General features: G+C 43.3%; 1 protein-coding gene across 3 annotated transcripts in view; it reads left to right on the forward strand.

Annotated features, from left to right (window-relative positions):
* LOC146858995 (complement factor B-like) overlaps nt 1-19143 on the forward strand; it is an 824021-nt gene that overhangs the window by 542182 nt on the left and 262696 nt on the right. For all 3 annotated transcript variants that reach the window (XM_085649642.1, XM_085649643.1, XM_085649644.1), the window contains 2 exons: nt 3360-3487; nt 7525-7642. In XM_085649642.1, coding sequence (XP_085505768.1) covers nt 3360-3487; nt 7525-7642 — 246 coding nt within the window. The remainder of the gene's footprint in view (nt 1-3359; nt 3488-7524; nt 7643-19143) is intronic.

A 19143-nucleotide genomic window follows, 5' to 3' on the forward strand; every position in this document is an offset into this window, starting at 1 on the left:
AGTTACCCCAACCCCCTCCACCTGCCCCGAGTCTTAAAAACTTGCCCCCTCCTTAAAAGTACCCTGACCCCCTCTCCCACTCTGAGCCCTAAAAACATGCCAGCACCCCCCGAAAGCGACACCCAGACCCTAGCCCAAAAAACCCCCAAAAGTGACCACCAGACCTGACCCCAGCCCCACTTACCTGTCCGTGTCTGCTTCCCGTTCCAATGCTCCTGTTCCTGTTTGAATTCCCCGCCCATCCTGCGCACTAGAGCGCATTTGCCTTAACCATGCATATGCATGGTTTATGCGAATGCGTTGTTCTGGCAAGCGTGGTTACGCTTGCGGGCTTCGGGAACGCGTGGTTCTGCCCGCGTAGTTCCAGTTGTTTCCCAAGTGTGGCAGACCTGAATGCCATCTTGATGGAATCAAGGCTATGAAACTGAAATAATTTCCTACAGAGGATACTGAGGATACATGAGGAAACTTCATAACAAAAAATGTTTCCCATGGATGTCTGCCAGAGAAAAAGAGCTCAGATATTGCACAAATATCACCCAATTGCAGCCCAGTGACAGATATGTGTAAAACGTGCAAGTAACTAGGGCAAAAAATAATCAAGTGATCAATTGGATAAAAAAACATAAAAATAGCAACTAGTCTAAAAGCCTTTTGTCACAATTTGAGAACTCAGAAAATGTGTCCTCGTAACTTTTTAAAACACTAGCCATAGTTTCTATTAGAAAAAGACCCTGCCACTCATTTTGTTCATTTCTTAAAGAAATGCTTTAGGTTTTACAAGTTTGATTCTATCAAGATTACATTAGGTGTGCCAGTAGTTTGTAATAAATACAGAATGCTAGCATTCTAGCTGTTCATTAGAACACTGTGGAAAGGGAGGGGGCAGTAACACAAACTTGGACAGTTAAGGACAGAAGGGAGTAGATGCAGAAGCAGCAAGCTAACCACGCCAGGCTGGCGGGCGGGGCAATGGCAGCACCACGGCCCACATGGGCAGGCAGGCGGAGCAGTGGCAGTTCAACAACCACACAGAGCAAGCAGAAAGGGCAGTGGCAGAACAACGGAGCGTAGAGGGCAACAGGGAGTGGGCAATGTGAGCAAGCCAGCCATGCAGGGCAGTTGTGAGGGGCAGAAGCAGCACAACAGACATTGGAGGGCAGGAGAAATGGGGAAAGGAAACAGACCTGTAGGTCAGGAGTGAGGTGGCGGAGACAACAAGCTGACCATGCAGGACAGGCGACATGGGTAGTGACAGCAGCACAATAGACCACACAGGGCATTTGGCAGGGCAGTGGCAACACAACAAACCATGGAGGGCAAGAGGGAGCAAAGTGGCAGGAGCATATACACAGACAAAAGAGGTCAGGGAGGAATGGGGATGGGGCCGCACAACAGACTATGCAGGGCGGGCAGGAGTGGTTATAGCAGCACAACGGACCATGGAGAACAGGAGGTAGGGGCAGCACAATGGAACGTCGGGGGGCGTGAGTGGGGGAGAGAGAAGGTGACACACAAGGACATAAGAGGGCAGGAGGAAGCAGGGTAGAAGCAGCAAGCTAAGCACGGAGGCCATGCAGGAGAATAGTAGTAGGGCATAGACAACAGAGGGCAGGGGAAAGTGAGTATTTGTAGGAAGCTAAACAAGCAGGGCAGATGGGAAAGGCAATTGTAGCACAACAGCCACACAGGGCTGAAGAGAGAAGGCAGGGACATGGACTTGGACAATGAAGAGCAGCAAGGAGGGGAGCAGGGGCAGCAAGCTAACTTAGGAAGAAAGGCTTCCTTTGGTGGGGGCAACATAACACACCATGGAAGGAGACAGCAGGAGTACGCACACAGAGAATGAAGAGCAGAGAGGAAGGGGCAGGAGCAGGGCAGCAAGCTGACCTAGGAAGAAAAGCTTCCTTTGGTGGGGGCAACATAACACACCATGGAAGGAGACAGCAGGAGTATGCACACAGAGAATGAAGAGCAGAGAGGAGGGGGCAGGAGCAGGGCAGCAAGCTGACCACGAAGGACATGCCAGTAGGGTTAAAGGCATACACATGGAGTCAAAGGAGGAGGGCAGGACCAGCACCTTGACCACGGAGAGCAGGTGGGAGGGGCCAGTGGCATGCAGATGGAGAACAGAAGGCAGGCAGGAGAGGGGTAGGGACAGCAATCTGACCACAGAGGGCATGCAGGAGGGAACAGAGGCATGCAGATGGAGAACCGGGTTATTGGCAGAAGGAAAGCAGTGGCAGCAAGCTGACCACAGAGGGCAGCAGGTGGGACCAGGGGCATGCAGACGGAGAACAGAGGGCAAGCAGGAGGGTAGTATGGCCTGGGGCAGCAAGCTGACTATGGAGGGCAAGTTGCAGTAGTTTGGACACCAGCAAGGGATGGGCCTGTGCCAACCCCCACTGCGAATGACCAAAGGCTGTGCCCCGTGGGGTGTTGGCTGAATATGGTCAAGAAACCCTAGAAATTCACTGGAAAAGAACACAGGTTATATTGACGTTATAGAAAGGGATGGTAATAGGATCTTCCCTAGCATTGAAAATAATACATGAAATGTTAAAGTTAGGTGTTGAAATGAGCAAAAACTAATGCTTAAAACCCCCCAAAAAACACTGAAATTCACCTGTAAAATTCACATAGTATAGTTTTGTCCTGGAGACAAGTTTGATTCAGTATGGGAAAATGTATATGATGCACAGTTTACCTTATAGCAAATTTTACGTGAAAAAAGTACTTTATTTAAGCAAGTTAGAGACTGAGCACAACTAGTGTGAATTACAACCGCACATTATAAATACGTTTGTGGCTTAAAACAAAGCTGTATTGCCAAAAATATGAGAAAAGCTAACGCTTATGTTTACAATATATACCATATAAGCCGTTACCAAAGGTAAGTAACTTGTTCATAAAGAATTTCCTACATGAATAGGGAAATGGAGCGGCACAAGGGTACAGTAGATTCCCTCTGATGTGTGGGCTGGCCTCTCGGCCCTCTTTCCCATTCTGAGTAGTGGTGATTTTGTATTTTGATACGCCACCAGTATTCTGGTTGAGAAAGCCAACATATGATTAGAACTTTAGTTTCAGACTTGCTGACTTGTGAATGCTAGGTGCAAGCTGTCGAGTGCTCCTTGAGTGGCTGGGGGAGCGCAGAGTTCTATATTGATAGTCAGGAGTTAGGAGAGCTGGGAGAGGTTCAGGAAGATGGAGCTGAGAGAGGCGGCTAAGGCCACATGTGGAACATGGTATTCTGAACGCACCCTTGCACTACACCTTTACATATGTATGCAAGCAGTGTCTAGGAATGAACTATTGTATCACTGATACTCCTCCTATGTAAATCTTCTCTTTTTTAGATGCTACTGGTGTCTTCTCTCAGTGTGGTGTACAAGGTCCAATTGTGCAGAGGCCCATGGGGCGGATTTTTAATGGATTCCCTTCTTCAGTCGGGGACTGGCCATGGCAGGCTTACATCAAATTTCAAGTAAGTCTCAATAAGGTGCACTCTTAGTGATTGGAAAGCCAAATAGGTTGTGATTGAAGTGCACTTAAGTAGGAGAGGAGCGTCTGGTGAGGATGAAACATCACATTGGCTGAGAATATTATATTTGAAATGGTATGAGTGCCAAGTTGATTTGGGGGTGCTGTAGTGATTTGGAGTGACACACTGTTCTATAATTATGGTATTTTTAAGATTATCATAAACTACAGTTAGTCTCCACGATGTGCGGGAACCAGGCCACTTTTTTAACATGCGCATCATTTTTAGTAAAAATAAACTTTCAAAAGTGAACACCATTTAGAAAGCTAGCGGAAGACTGTATGTACTGAATTGTATTTTAAAGAAATAGGCATACAGAGGTCAGGGAAAACAATTTTAAAGTTGATTGTACAAAATAGCATTTTGACTTCCTTTTCATCCTTTTTATAAAGGGATTCAAGCAAATAAAGTATAGCCCAACTTTACACATACCAATTCCGATAACATTGAAACTTGGATTGACTTCCATAATACCAAACACTCAGGAAGCTAAAAAGAAAGGCACTATTTCCACATTCCCATTTAATCTCATCAACTCTGATCATGAACTTAACCCACCTTGTTTTGAGTGAGTGAAAACATTTTGATGGAGAGGAGGAAAAGAAGACAAGACAAACCACGCTTGTATAACCAATTCCCCATCTTTGTGGCCTCTGAGATACATGGAAACAGTGCTCTCCTCCCTTTAGATACCAGCTTTCTATCCGAAAGATTACCCTAGATCCAGCACATCATCTTTGACAACCAGTCCCACAGCCTCTCAGTCTCTCTGAGTGTTCAGCGGGAACTCTTTTTGAGGCCTCAAATTCCCATGCCATCTCAGGATCCATGAATACAAATGCTTTGCCTTTATCACTGACCCAGAGCCTAGCCAGGAACCACAAAGACACCCCCAACCCAAACATTAGTAAATCCTTTTTTAGGTCTCATTGACAGCTTTAGCTCATGATTATATAGATGTGTTATCTCTTTCACTTTCCTACTTCTGATTAAATGCCTCTACTCCAAGTTATTGTGTTTGCCCTTCCCAGGAGCATTTTACTCTCAGTGTTTTTATTAAATGATGTTGCTTTCACTGCAGATGTCAGACTTCGCCTACTTGCAGGCCGCGGAAGAGACAATATCCCTGGCTCTCTCTCCTCCTGCTGACCCAGCCACCTCTGCAGCCTGAGCATCACAGAGCTAGTATTCCTATGTGAGAAAGAACTGCACCCACTGACAGTTTTTTTTATAAATAACATTATAGCTGCATATTATCATTCAATCATTTAAGTTCAGCCCTGGCCACAGCAACTCAAGCTCTCCATCATAAATAAAATGTTCAGAGCAGGTGGAGCACTAGCTTTAGCAGTCCGCAGTTCCCTTAAAGTATTACTGCAGCATGTGGGAAAAATCTCATGCTTCACATTAGGGAGGAATGTAGCACAGACACTTTCGAGCTACTGCAGAGATGAAGGGTATGGCCCTGTATGCACTGCTTGATGTGGGAGGCCAGTACATCATAGAACAGAAAAGACGCCTTCCAGTTGACATAACATTCAATTCGGATCTATTCTTAAAAACACAAGACACATGGATACATTCATCATGTCTATATAGTTTCTTAAAGACTGTTATTCATTTATTATGTCTCAAAGAAGAGCACTATTCTTCTGAAAAATACATTTTTCTTTCTCCCTCCTCGGAGGTAGGCTGATATTTGCATTAGTGGCAGCAGTCTTTTGAAAAGAAGGAAAGAGGCCGCCTGGAGCTAAATGTGACAAGAGGCCATACCTGATTCTCAACAAATAACTTACCTTCCCAAGAGGAAACAGACCATAGAATAGGTCTGGCTTTAAAGAACGAGAAGGTTCTCAGGTCTGATGAAGACCTTCATTGAATTTCGGTCCTCCACTGTGAGGTCGAAACGTGTAGACAACCATTATGCAGAGAAGTATCCCTGAACTAAAGTGAAAGGGACAATTCTTGGAATTGTTCAATTCGAAAATAACTTTTTTCAAATTTAATAGGAATTTCTCAGACCCTCCGCAGGAACAAGTAATTCCTCATCTCGAGGTGACTTTTTGCTAAGAGAGGGCCTGCTTTACCCAAGTGGATCTTTTGAGACTTTAATAGTGAGTGTCCTTTGTCTAGTTATATTAACAGTTTGTTTAAGTCTTCACAAGTTTCAAATTACTCAAAAATATGTCTGGTGATATGCACGCAGTGACTTGGACAAGTACTTTGAATGGATTTTTGTGTATTTTTCTGAATATATTTGGTCACTCTAATTAATTTTTAAAATATACACACATGGTGAGTGGAATAGCACTCCTCTTGGAGCAGTAACGTACGAATATGACTTAAGGAACCTAGACATGAAACATAAGGATTTTCTTTATAAATAAATAGGATTTGCAATTCCTTTCAGTAGTATACAGTTCAGTTACAACATTTGCATCAGCTGTACAAACTGCACCATATAGACACAACAGGTATCACATGTTCAGCAGCAGAGCAAGCTTCCCTTATTCACATTTAACATGTACAGCGTATGCTATAGCACGGAAGAGTCCTCCTAGGAATACAGAACAGCCAGCACAGCACACAGAAGTGCAACGCTAAGTAATTCACACATAAACAACACAGAACACAATAGTGCCTGATCGCCTTGCAGACAGTGAGCAGCAATGCAAGCCTGTCTTAGTCATAGTCACACAACAGGTACAAAACAGGAGGCACAAGTTCAAGATTGTCTACATAATCACAAAACAGGTAACATGCATGTAGACATATAACAGACACGCAACCAGAGTGTAAGTTCTAATGTAAAGTTTCCGAGCAGGTAGGCTCTCTCACATTAAGAACAGGTACATCACTTTGTCAATGCGTAATGCACAGTGATACTAGAAACTCTATTAAATATGATTACGTTTCTAGAAATATACATACTCATCAGTAAGCAGTCTAATTAACTTCATCACCATATTTCAGAAATTGAGGTTCTAGAACAGACCGATTACCTGCACAATGTTTTCATTCCTAGTAAGTATGTGAATCAAGCAATTTTAGGCTCCTGGGTTAAACTAGAGTTCAGTGCAGTCTCTTAACAGGGATTTAACCTCCCTTACCTGCCTATATGTACTTAAACAATTTGCCTTTTCCACTCTTGGTGCAAAGAAATGCCTCCAAATAAACTGTTGGGACAGCTAAGAAACGTTTTTTTCATAAATGGAAAGGTGTAGTTAAGCCAGCGTAGTAGAGGAATGGTCCATCTAACTCTCCAAGTTGAAAACTTTAGTAATGGTAATGTGCAGTGCTATAAACAGGCTGTATTTCTTTGGTAAATATTGGGAAGCTACTTTAGAATACTACGAATTTATTTCATATTATGACATGTAGACTTTTTAGGTATGACTCGTTTGCCTTTCCTGGATGGGATTCATGTATGTATGTGATATTTCTATAATACAAGCCTATCTGAAAGCAGCGAGGCTCTACTCAGGGTCCAATGAAGTCAAACAATCGGAGAGTGATTTCAGGCAGTGGGTGCTCGGTTCTGGGGAGCTCGGGGATTATTAGCTGTCTCACGATTAAGTGTTTTTAAAGAAGTGTGTATTCTGCTTTTTCTTGCAGAAGAATAGAGGTCCTTCCTTTACCACACTGTCTCAGATACCATCAATTATGCTTGCCAGGCCATTAGATACCAGGGCAAGAAAAACATTCTCAGCAGCCTCTACGTGGTAGTTACTTTTATTAATGGCTTGGATGGATATGACGGGATTGTGTGTTTGCCGTCTCCCAGAGAGCCAACCTTTTTCTGGAATCAGGACGTTAGTTTGCCTAATCAGGCGCCTTATTCGGGCAGTCATGGGGACGGATTGCTTCATGAGTATCGGGGGTTTATTATCAGAAGGGGGAATTATCATCAGAACTGGGTAATTTTTATCAATCAGTAGAGTTATTATCTAAATCTGGTGTTGTCTTCCCGTTTGTTTTAGGGCGATCACTTCTGTGGAGGTTCTGTAATTGGAGAAAAATGGATCCTTAGCGCAGCTCACTGCTTTGATGATGAAGAGGGAATGCTGCTGAAGCCAGAACATGTCATTGTCTCTGTTGGTAAGTGTGAGGCCAGCTCTCTGCAGGCCTAGGGAACATAGGGGCCATTAGGAAATCCTTGCAACCAATACTGCCTGTTTCTTTAGGAACCAGATATTATAGTAATGAAGCTCACTGAAGTACCTCCTTTCTATGCTTTGACACTCAAGGAGTAGTGAAGTTTAACAGTCAAGGCATACTCTTGGAGAGTGATACAGGTTTAGATGCTCAGAAATGCTGCACATCAGTAATAATGAGTAAATGGGTTGTCATATCAGTGGTGTATCTTTTAAAATGAGATAAGACATTTATTCATTCTTATAATATATCCATTATGTTAGTATTAAAGTCATATATATGCACATTGTTGGAACCTGGTTGTGACCTCGGTGCAGCGGAGTTTCCTAGGCTAAATTGAACACACAGTGCAATCTGGAAGTGTGAGAGAATGTCGCCAGGCAACAACAGATGTGTGGTGCAGTGACTACACACATATGGGGTGATGCAACCTTAATGGTTGAGCAGGTTATATAAGGTCACTGTTGGTAAGCTCGTAGCATCTCAGAGCCAAATGGACTAGAAAGCAGTGACCGTGAGAACAAACATAACCCACCAAAAAGGAAGACGCTTGTTATGGAGAGTCTTCAGCCCTTACCTCATACCCTGCAGACTCCATGTGGATTTGTTTGTAAGCACACATATATAATGGCAGAACAGAATATCTCTTAAACATGCAATTATTCAGGGGTTGAGCAGGCAAGCACCACTGAGCTTTGGGTAGACCTCAGGGTTCATGTCTAGACAGTGACACCATCTGCAGATGAGCTCTAGTGGGGTTTCCAACATTATTGTTGCCATAATGTCGTGATTCACAAATATTGTGTCAAAAATATTGCGGGAGAGAATACATAATTGTTTAGAATAATGTAGATTATTTATTGAATTGAGTTTTATTATTTTTAATGTTATCAGTTGTTATTATTTCAATGTTAAGTTTGTTGAATTACTGTTCGTGTGTTCTTTTATTTTGGTAATATATTTTAAGGCTTTTTGTTTTATGCCATTTTTTGGGCAGGTTGTTGAGTTTGTAGGGAAATAAGGTGGGAAGTTTGTTAAATATTTATTTTTAATTGATTATAAAATGTATTTTTGTAAGTTTTATGTTTTAGTTGGTCAATTTTATGGTGTTGATTGTTTTTGTTGTTGTGTAACTGAATTGTATTATGTATATGATCTTTGTATAGTAATTTATAGTGTTTTTATTTTTTGGAATAATGTTTATTGTTTTTTTCCGTTTTTAATCAGTTTTTTAATGTTTTAACTGTTGTAATTGTTTAAAATAATACTATTTACAATGGTATTGTGTTAATTCCCCATTTTTCATTTTATTTGTGTATAAATTACAATATGGTAACAATGTTTTTTTTACTATTTACGGAAATGTACTTCATTTTTATTAACTATATACATATTATATTGTGTGTAGATATATATATATATATATATATATATATATATCTACACACAATATAATATGTATACTATCTACTGGCGGTCGCCAGTAGATAGTTATAGTTAGGACCGTGTTTCCATAGGAAATCCGCAACATTCTATTTGGAATAACTTTGGCGCCGGTTGACGAATCCTTGCGAAATTTTCAAAATAGGTGGGGCGCTCCGCTCCGCTCCTACCCTGAAAGTCTCGGGGGGATTCGTCAAGCGGGGGCTGAGAAAAAAGGGGGGTCCCAAAACGCGTTTTCCCCATGCAATTTTCCATAGGGACCTTTAGTCCAAGGTACAGCCCGAACGGCTGAACAGAATTACTTGAAATTTGGCAGAGAGGTAGTCCTCAGCTCAGGGAAGTGCCTTTTGCAGGTCTGGTGTCAATCTGTTCAGTAGTTCCTGAGAAAATCAAAAGTAAAATCATACATATATGTGGGCGGAGCATAACCACACATCTCATCCTGAGATCTCATTGGCTGTCAGGACTTCATCCAAGAAGTGTTGGCAGCCATCTTGGGACCAATATACATGATAGCACCTCATTAAAAAGCATTGCAGTTAATAGAAGGTTTTAAGACTTTAGTTACATTATAAATCATTTGTTGATGGTACCATACTCATTTTAGGAACTGTGGTATGTTCTAAGGTGATTTCACCATGCGAAAAAGCCTTCTCCTGGGATATCATGAATCATGTTTGAGAGAAAACTATTTTCACATGCTTTTCCCACAGAGGTTTGGAAGGTGATATATAAGCTAAACTGAGAGCATATTTTCTGTAAATTCACATTATCTTTCTTAGTCGTGTGAGAATGAAGTCTGACATTCTCAGTAAAACATGTACATCCAACAAGGGCAGAGACTGTCAGTTGATTCCTTTGTGTTCTACTGCAGCTTCCCAGAGTGTTCCAAAGAACAACTAGAGCGCTAACAGTCCTACTTATGATAAACGTATGGCACACCTGAAGCCATCTTGCTTGGATTAAAGTGGTAACTCTTAAAACATTTAATTTAAAAAGGAACAAAATGAGGGGGTTCATTTTTCCATAACAAGTATGATTAGTGCTGCAGAAAGGAAAACTAGGGCACATTTTGACTTCTGAAATCCTCTTTTATTTCATTAAAAAATTCTGACATGCAGACTGAAACATGCACTTTCAATACCAGCAGCAGTTTTCCCTGGTGAGCAGTAGCTTTACTACAGTGATCTAATGAGCAAAAAGAGTGCTAACATTCTGAATTTATGGCAAATGTGTGACACATCTGAATGCCTTCTTGATGGAATCAAAGTAAAAAACTGAAAGTATTTCCTACTGAGGAGACTGCAGTAAATGGGGAAATTAGGAAACTTCATAACAAATAAGTCTCCCAAGATGGCCACCAGAGACAAAAGAGCCCAAATGTAGCCCAAATATCACCCAGATGTAGCCCAAGTATAGCCCAATGACAGAATGTCCCAGAGTGTTCTTAAAAACAACTAGAGCGCTTACTGTCTTCATTATGACAAAAGTATGGCACACCTGAAGCCATCTTGATTGGAATAAACTGGTAACACTTAAAACATTTAATTTAAAAAGGAACACAATGAGGGGGTTCATTTTGCCATATAAATTATGATTAATGCTGAAGAAAGAAAATGAGGGCACATTTTGAGTGACTTCTCAAATCCTCTTCTATTTCATTAAAAAATTCTGACTTGCAGACTGAAACATGCACTTTTAATACCAGGAGCAGACTTCCATGGTGAACAGTAGTTTTACTACAGCTATCTAATGAGCAACTAGAGTGCTAACTTTCAGAATTTATGGCAAATGTGTGACATATCTGAATACCTTCATGATGGAATCAAAGTAAAAAACTAAAAGCATTTCCTACTGAGGAGACTGCAGTACATGAGGAAATTAGGACACTTCATAACAAATAAATCTCCCAAGATGGCCACCGGAGACAAAAGAGCCCAAATGTAGCCCAAAATCACCCAGATGTAGCCCAAATATAGCCCAATGACAGAAGTGTGCAAAACACTTATTATTTTGTGTTTTTGCAGTGTTATATAGTGCAGACTTGTCAGGTATTGGAGTGCTTTACATGAGCATTGGTTACATCACACAAGAACAAATTCATTTTGGTTGTAGACAGGGGGAGACTAAGTGATTTGACCAGAATCACAGAATGTCGAGCTGAAGCAGAAACTCCAACCTGGTTCCCCAGTTGCAAAGTCTGCAGTTCTGGAAGTAACACCACATCCTCTCCCCTAAGTGCAACATTTAATCAAGGGGTCAACTGGATAAAAAAACATAAAGATAACAAATATTTAAAAGTGCTTTGTCGCTATTTGAAAACTCAGAAAATATGTCCTTATTTTAGTCTTTTAGAGCACTAACCATAATTTTGATGCCAATAAGACCCTCTCATATATGTAATTTCTAAAGGAAATGCTCTAGGTATTACAGTTTTGATTACATCAAGATGACGTCAGGCGTTCCACACTTTTGTAATAAATATAGAATGTTAGCAATCTAGTTGTTCATTAGGATACTGTTGAGAGGCAGAGGCCAGGGGCACGGACTCTGAAAATTGAAGGCAGGTAGGAGGGTGCAAAGGCAACAATTTAACCACACTGAGCAGGCAGGAAGGGCCGTGGCAGCACAACAGACTATGGAGGGCAGTGGAAAGGGGGGCAGGGGCAACAAACCAACAATACAGGACTTGCAAGAGAGGCTGTGGCAATGTAATAGACCATTGTGGGCAGAAGGAAGAGGCAATGGTAGTACAACCATACATGCCAACAGACCCGATTCAGCCAGGAAACGTCCAATGTTTTTAAGCTCAAATGGGCTTTATTTGATATGTCTCCTGTCTACAATCTCCTCTTTTTCAATGTAACTAAAAGGGGAAAATCAAATACCCCAGTTTTTTTCAAAATCTCCCTCTTACCAAGTTCAAAATGTTCGCAAGTATGGTACATTGGATCATGGAAGGAAATGGGGTAGGGACATGGACTTGGATAACAGAGGACAGGAGGGACATGGAGAGGTGCACCAAACTGACCCTGCAGGGCAGGCATCAGGGTTTGCAGCAGCACAATACACCACACAGGGCATGCGGGACGGGAGTGCAGCACAACAATCCATAGAAAGCAAGAGGGAGGGGACAGGACCATGCACATGGACAACAGAGAACAGAGGGGCAAGAGGCAATGGTAGCTAGCTGACCATAATGGACAGACAGGAGAGAAAGCTGCAGCATAACAGACCATAAAGGGCAGGAGGGACGGATCAGGTGCATAACAATGGAACAGAGAAGCCAGGAGGGAGGGAGTAGGGGTCTGCACATGTAAACAGAGGGCTGGGGGCAAGGGGGCAGGGCAGGAGCAGCAAGATAGCCATGGAGTCAGGCAGGATGGGCACTAGAAGCAAGACACACCATGAAGAGCAACAGTGAGACTGTGATGGCATACACACAGACCATGGAGGGAAGGTGGGAGGGGGTCAGGGGCAGCTAACTGACCACAGAGGGAAGGTGGGAGGGGCCATGGCAGCACAGAAGACCATGCATGGCAAGTGGGAGGGTTAGTGGCAGCACAATGGCTATGATGGGCAAGAAGGAGGGTGCAGGGGCATGCACAAAGGACGATGGAGGATAGAAGGGAGGGTCAGGACCTGTGCACAGACAAGAAAGTTCAGGGGAAGGGGCCTCACAACAGACCGCACGGGGCAGGCAGGAGGAGCAGTTGCAGCACAATAGACCAGGGAGGGCAGAAGGGTGTGGCAGTACAATGGACCATGTAGGACAGGAGGAAGAGGATAGGGGCATGGCATGTGGACAGGCAGGGTGGAGGTGGCAGGGACAGGTTACAGTCATCTGACAATGCTAGGCAGGTGGGAGGGGAGTGGCAGCTCAAAAGAACACTCAGAGTAGATAGGAGTGGCAGGTCCATGGAACATGGTTGGCAAAAAGGATGGAGCAGGGGCATGCACAAAGACATCGGAGGGCAGGGGGAAGGAGAATAGGGGCAGCAAGCTAAGCACAGAGTTTAAGCAGGAGGTCAATGATGGGGCATAGAATTGGGCAATGGAGGGCAGGAGGAGGGGACTGGTACATCATACTAAATTGAGGGCAGTGACAGCACATCAGACCATGCATGGCAGGAGGGAGGAGGCTAGTCCATGGATTCACACAACAGAGGATAGGGAGGAGGGGGATGGGGCAGCAAGCTAACTGTTCAGAGAAGGCGGGTATTAGGAACTTTATTGTTTTTAAAACATGTGTGTGTGCGAACTACTTAAAATATGAACAAGTATGCAGCATAATCTCACTTTTATTCAGGAAGAAGAGGACGTTTGTGACTGTGACTCCGGGCTCACTTGGCAGAAACACCCCCTGACCCTCCACCCCCTATCGCAAAATGTAATGCCCGTGAAAAGGTTAGGTGAACACCGTGTTATATAGAACATAGTCCTGAGAGCACGATTGAAAATGAAAACTAGATATAGTGTATGGTATAAACTATGCACCAAAAAGTGTGATATAAGATGAACCGGGCATGAAATATAATATGCAATACATTGTGCGCAATGACAGATTCATTGGAGAGCACGAGATAGCACAGGCACTAGCGCGTGCTATGCGATGTGCCACTTGGAGTGTAATATGCACAGGGCAGTGTTGTGTAACCTAACTAGTCTCTAAAGTTGTAATATAAAATATGTGCTGGGGAGTGTAATGTTGCATATGCACTGTGACAAAGATATGGATCCCAGATTGTAATATGTATGGCATAGCACTGTGCGTTATAACATAGGCATCGACATATTCACGGGGTGGTGTTACAGTGCACATGGGCTAGAGAGTGTCATAGCATATGCACTAGCTGGTGGAATACAACACAGAGGTGTGTGGCACTCGGCAGGCAATGGTGGGTGTAACACAGCATTGGGCTCTGCCAGGAGCACGCTGTGACTCTCAAGTGATGTTCGTCCCCTTTCCAGAGAGTAAAATAAAAAGTATTACACATCCGGCAGTGGATGTGTGTTATATTAACCGTGAGGGGAGTTTCTTACATAGTTTTGGTCGAATTTTTGTCGAATCCCCTTTGAATGGCTTGGTGTGCATGTGTATTAAATGTGCCCGTCAATAGCTACCCATGTTTGTATAAATAAACGACAAGGGTGTCTACCGGGATTAGGCACGGTAGGGCATCAGACATGTCAGAGCTTCACTAGTGGTGTAAATACATTCCACGTGGAATATCACTCAAATCGTCATGGTGATAGGTACGTACGGTTTGTCCAGCATGTCCTAGGTGTGTCTATAAATATATATTTTTAAAAAATAATAAAAAACAGTGGCCGGCCCTGGAGATTGGGGTCAAAAAAATATAATTAGGAAACAGGCCCTGGGGGATGGGGTCATCAGGGCCAATAAATTAGAATAAGAAGGGGAACCACACAGCCCCACTTCTTAAAAAATTAAAATAAATAAAAGACTGGCATCGTGCCGGAGGCCACGCCCCCTCCTTGCAGCACTTTGCAAACGCGCCCCCTGGCGAGTTGTAAGTTGGGGAATTAATTCCTCTTCAATACTGAGGGTCCCTGAGGGCCAACTAGCCCAACAGGCATCTCCAGTATGCGCCAGGGAGCTGCGCTGCAGACAGGTGTTCTGAGGCCAAGCCCATTTTTACACCTCTCTGCAACGCAGCTCTGTGGCGCTTACTGGAGGTACCTAGTGGTCTAGTTTCACCCTAGGGACCCTTAGGATTCAAGGGGACTTAATCTCTCAACTTAGAACAGCCACAGGGCGCGTTTACACAGTGGTGAAGGGAGGGGACGGGGCCTGAGGTGACGTGTGCAAACACGCACTATGGCACGTTTAAATTGGGGATATAATTTCCCTTCAATACTGAGGGCCCCTGGGGGCTAACTAGCCCATCAAGTGCTTCCAGTAAGCGCCACTGAGCTGCATTGCAGAGAGGTTGTCCAGGCTGTGCCACTTTTTACACCTCTCTGCAACGCAGCTCTGTGACACTTACTGGAGGTACCTAGTGGGCTAGTTGGACCCTAGGGACCCTCAGGATTCAAATGCACTTAATCTCCCAACTAAAAACGGACACAGGGTGTGTTTACACAGTGGTAAAGGGAGAGGACGGGGCCTGAGTTAACGTGTGCAAAAACGCCCTGTGGCCTGTTTTAAGAGGTAGTTTTAATCCCCCTGCCCTATTATATACTAGGGGCTTACAGAGGAGGTCATGCTAATCACAGGGGGACCCCAACGCATAATGTTCCCTAGTGTATGTAGGTGTTTTCACTGTATTCTAAGTGTCTTTTAACATAGCACTAGCTCTAGGACTGGTTAGTCAGACTCAGTTACCACCAGAATCCGTCTGAAAAAGTTGAGGGTACAGGATGATTTTGCAACAAGGATTCTTTCTGCTCTTCTTTTTGTTCTTTCTGCACGTTATCCTTCTTCCTGCACTTTTCTTCGTCTTTGAGGACTTCTGTTGCTTCTTTCTGCACTTCTTTTTTTTCTTTCTGTGCATTTTTTCTTCTTTCTTCACATGTCCTATCTCTGTAAGCATAGTTAGAAATTAGCATTTAAAAAACCTTTGAAATTCACAGAAAAAACCATAGGTTTCAGGCACGTTATAGTTAGGAATTAGCATTTAAAAAACCTCAGAAATTCACTGAAAAAACCATAGGTTTCAGGGGTGTTATAGTTAGCTGGACTTTTCACTTGTACAAAACCATTGAAATTCCCCCGTTATAGTTAGTTCAGCTAACTATAACTCACGCGCCCACAATGCACTGCTGATGACGTCACATATTACATCACTGATGACATGGTCCGTGACATCACTCATGACATCACTGATGACATCTCAAATGACATCACTGATGACATCACTGATGACATCATCCTTGTGATAGAGTGGCAGACCTCCTCTCACCCTAATATAACCTTTGATACACACATTCAAAAATAGAGACTAAAATTTTCAAAACAATGGACATACCAATACCAGTTACAACAACCTCTTCAGTAATTCTAAGATCCACATACACATCCACTCATTCACCAACAGTCCTATACAGTCACTCATACATGTACTCACTCATCATATGTACTCATACACCTATACATCCTGTTACACAATACCACTCATCCATAGAGTTACTCACACACATAGTCACTCATGGTAATAAAGAATCAAACATACATTTACTTGCATATACAGTTATACACACACCACCACACTTACTTCTACGGAAACTTACACATACTTAGTCTTTTAAACAATCACTTATAGAAACACATACTTATTCATACAGGAACTCTTTCAATCTCTCACTCTCACATATACTCACTTATATACACCAATAGTCACATATACTAGATTAAAACATATGTAGTTACTCATAAAGACACTATTGAGACAGTCATTCACTCACTAACACACCCATACACACACTCATCCACCCATACAGTCCTGCACACATGCTGTCTTCAACACATACAAACAGTGAGTCACTCATTCATGCATCTATGCACTACGTAATACCCCCCACTGAACCATGCAGACACTCAGACTGATACTCAAAAAAACAACTAATAACCTATATAGACACCCATGTAGCTACTCACCAACCCATGCAGCCACTTATACACAAAGTGAGAGACTGATACAGATATTTACATATTTAAACATTACTCACTAAGCCATGTATTCACTATGATACACTTAATCAGTCAGTTACACAATCAATTTTTCAAAAACAAATCATCCATTTAGACACTTATATACCCATTTATTCTTCCATCGACCTTGAGATATACATATATAAAACATATTTAATTTTCAGAAAAACAGACATTCACTGGATGATGTCATCAGTGATGTCATCAGTGATGTCATTTGAGATGTCATCAGTGATGTCATGAGTGATGTCACTGACCATGTCATGAGTGATGTAATATGTGACGTCATCAGCAGTGCATTGCGGGCGCGTGAGTTATAGTTAGCTGAACTAACTATAACGGGGGAATTTCAATGGTTTTGTACAAGTGAAAAGTCCAGCTAACTATAACACCCCTGAAACCTATGGTTTTTTCAGTGAATATATATATGTATAGGTTGACAAAGGCCGTTTCAGCTGATACACGTTGTTTGCACTGAATAAATCACTCGTGGACTAACGTGGTGTGCTGCTTCCTTCCTTTCAGGTTTGGATTTTCTGCATATTTGTGGCTTCTGCTGCCACAGCAGGCACCGACACTGAAGGAAAGGAGTACGGCATTGTGGCAGTTCCTGTGACTATATATATTTATATATATATATATATATATATATATATATATACATATATATATATATATATATATATATATATATACATATATATATATATATATATACGCGCAGTAGGAGGGGACTCACCATATATTCGCTTTGAATTTCCCAGGACAGTCACAGAGAGCCCCAAGTTCTTTTGGGCGTTGTGTGTATTATTTATGTGCCCCCCTCCATTTTAAGTCTCTCCTCGCGCACCACCTCTGCCCTGGAAGGATAACACGGCATGCTCCTCTCGCAGGCGGCAGCCATCAGGGCACTAGCTGCTCGCCCCCTCTCTTGAGGTTGAATCGAAGAGACGTGCGCTCATTTTTTTACTAATGTTTTCAGTGCAGTGCCCCCTAAGTTTTAAAACACTGCCACACCATGGCATTAAATCCGTTCTGCTTAATTGGTTGCAAATGTTAAAGTACCTGCTGCAGAGATCTTTGTGTGCCAACTAAATCTCAGGGGGTGAAAATAATCGTTAAATAATTCTGGAGGTTATCATATATTTGCTGGAGAGATCTGTGTTTTGTCTAGCCCAGTTTTGAATCGCCGCGGAACCTCCGGGTGTGAGCTGTTGATGAGGCTGGATACTGCCCTATTCTACACGGGTAGCCCCCTCCTGCCCTCCTCTCCCTCCTGACCTAGACTCCCAGGGCTTCCCTTCAGACCATGGTCTGAAGATAGAGGTACTTTTGTAGGATAGCTTATGTGAGCTCGGTGTCCCATCCCTTCAATATTGACGGAAAGCGCCTTCTTATGCACGGGACAGCCCCCTTCGGACACATGTATTTAGCATTTGTGGCACTCTCTATCTCCAAACCCTCTGCCCCTAGACTCCCGGCACAGCCAAGCCGCACAGCCCCTCTCAGACCACCCTCCCGGCTGTGAAGAGACGCCACCGAGCTGGAGGCCTCTCTTACACCATCTCACATTTCATCATTCCTTTTCACACAGTGTGTTTGAGGGGGCATGGGTTGTTGTAGCACAGCAGCCCGCGAGCCCCCCCTTTTCCCCCCACCTACTGCTAATTGAACGATTTTTAGAATACCTATGAATGATTCAGGTATGAATGCGACCATCAGAGTTCTGGTGTTTGCTGAAGATGTAACACGGTATAAAAGCACAGAAGAGAACACAAGGGCGTGCCGTGTCACCAGGACGCGCCGGGAGCGGAGGCGGACGGGGCAGGCAAGGTTTAATGTAAATAACTGCGGACAATGATACAGGTGACAATGACGCTCATGTTTACGAGAGAATTAGTGAAGGTCAGCCAAAAGGCTGAGGAAGGGTTATTAGTGAGCGCACAAGCGCATGCTGCCGACTTCTAGGAGCTAGACGCGAGCGCTCATTCACAGGGAACGTTCACAACAAGTGAACTGGAGGGCCCAGTAGCCCAGTCACCTGATTTTCCCACTGAACAGCCACCTGCCTACATCTTACGATGCCCCAGTTGTGGTGCGCTAACTGTGGTCCTGTCCTGCCAGACCAAATCCATGTTCACCTCAGAGTAGAAGGGACAGGTTGGGAGAGGGTATTGATGCTGGAGGGTGGCAGCAGGATTGCCACCCAGATGTCTCTCACAGATCTCACTGACATCCTCAGCTTCCTCAAAGCCATCTCCTGTGAGGAGATCTGATCCTGTCTGTGAAAATCTCTTGCCCCTCCAATGCATCGTCAACACGTCGC

Source organism: Triturus cristatus, chromosome 3_2, assembly GCF_964204655.1.
Source record: "Triturus cristatus chromosome 3_2, aTriCri1.1, whole genome shotgun sequence".
NCBI classification, from domain to species: Eukaryota; Metazoa; Chordata; class Amphibia; order Caudata; family Salamandridae; genus Triturus; species Triturus cristatus.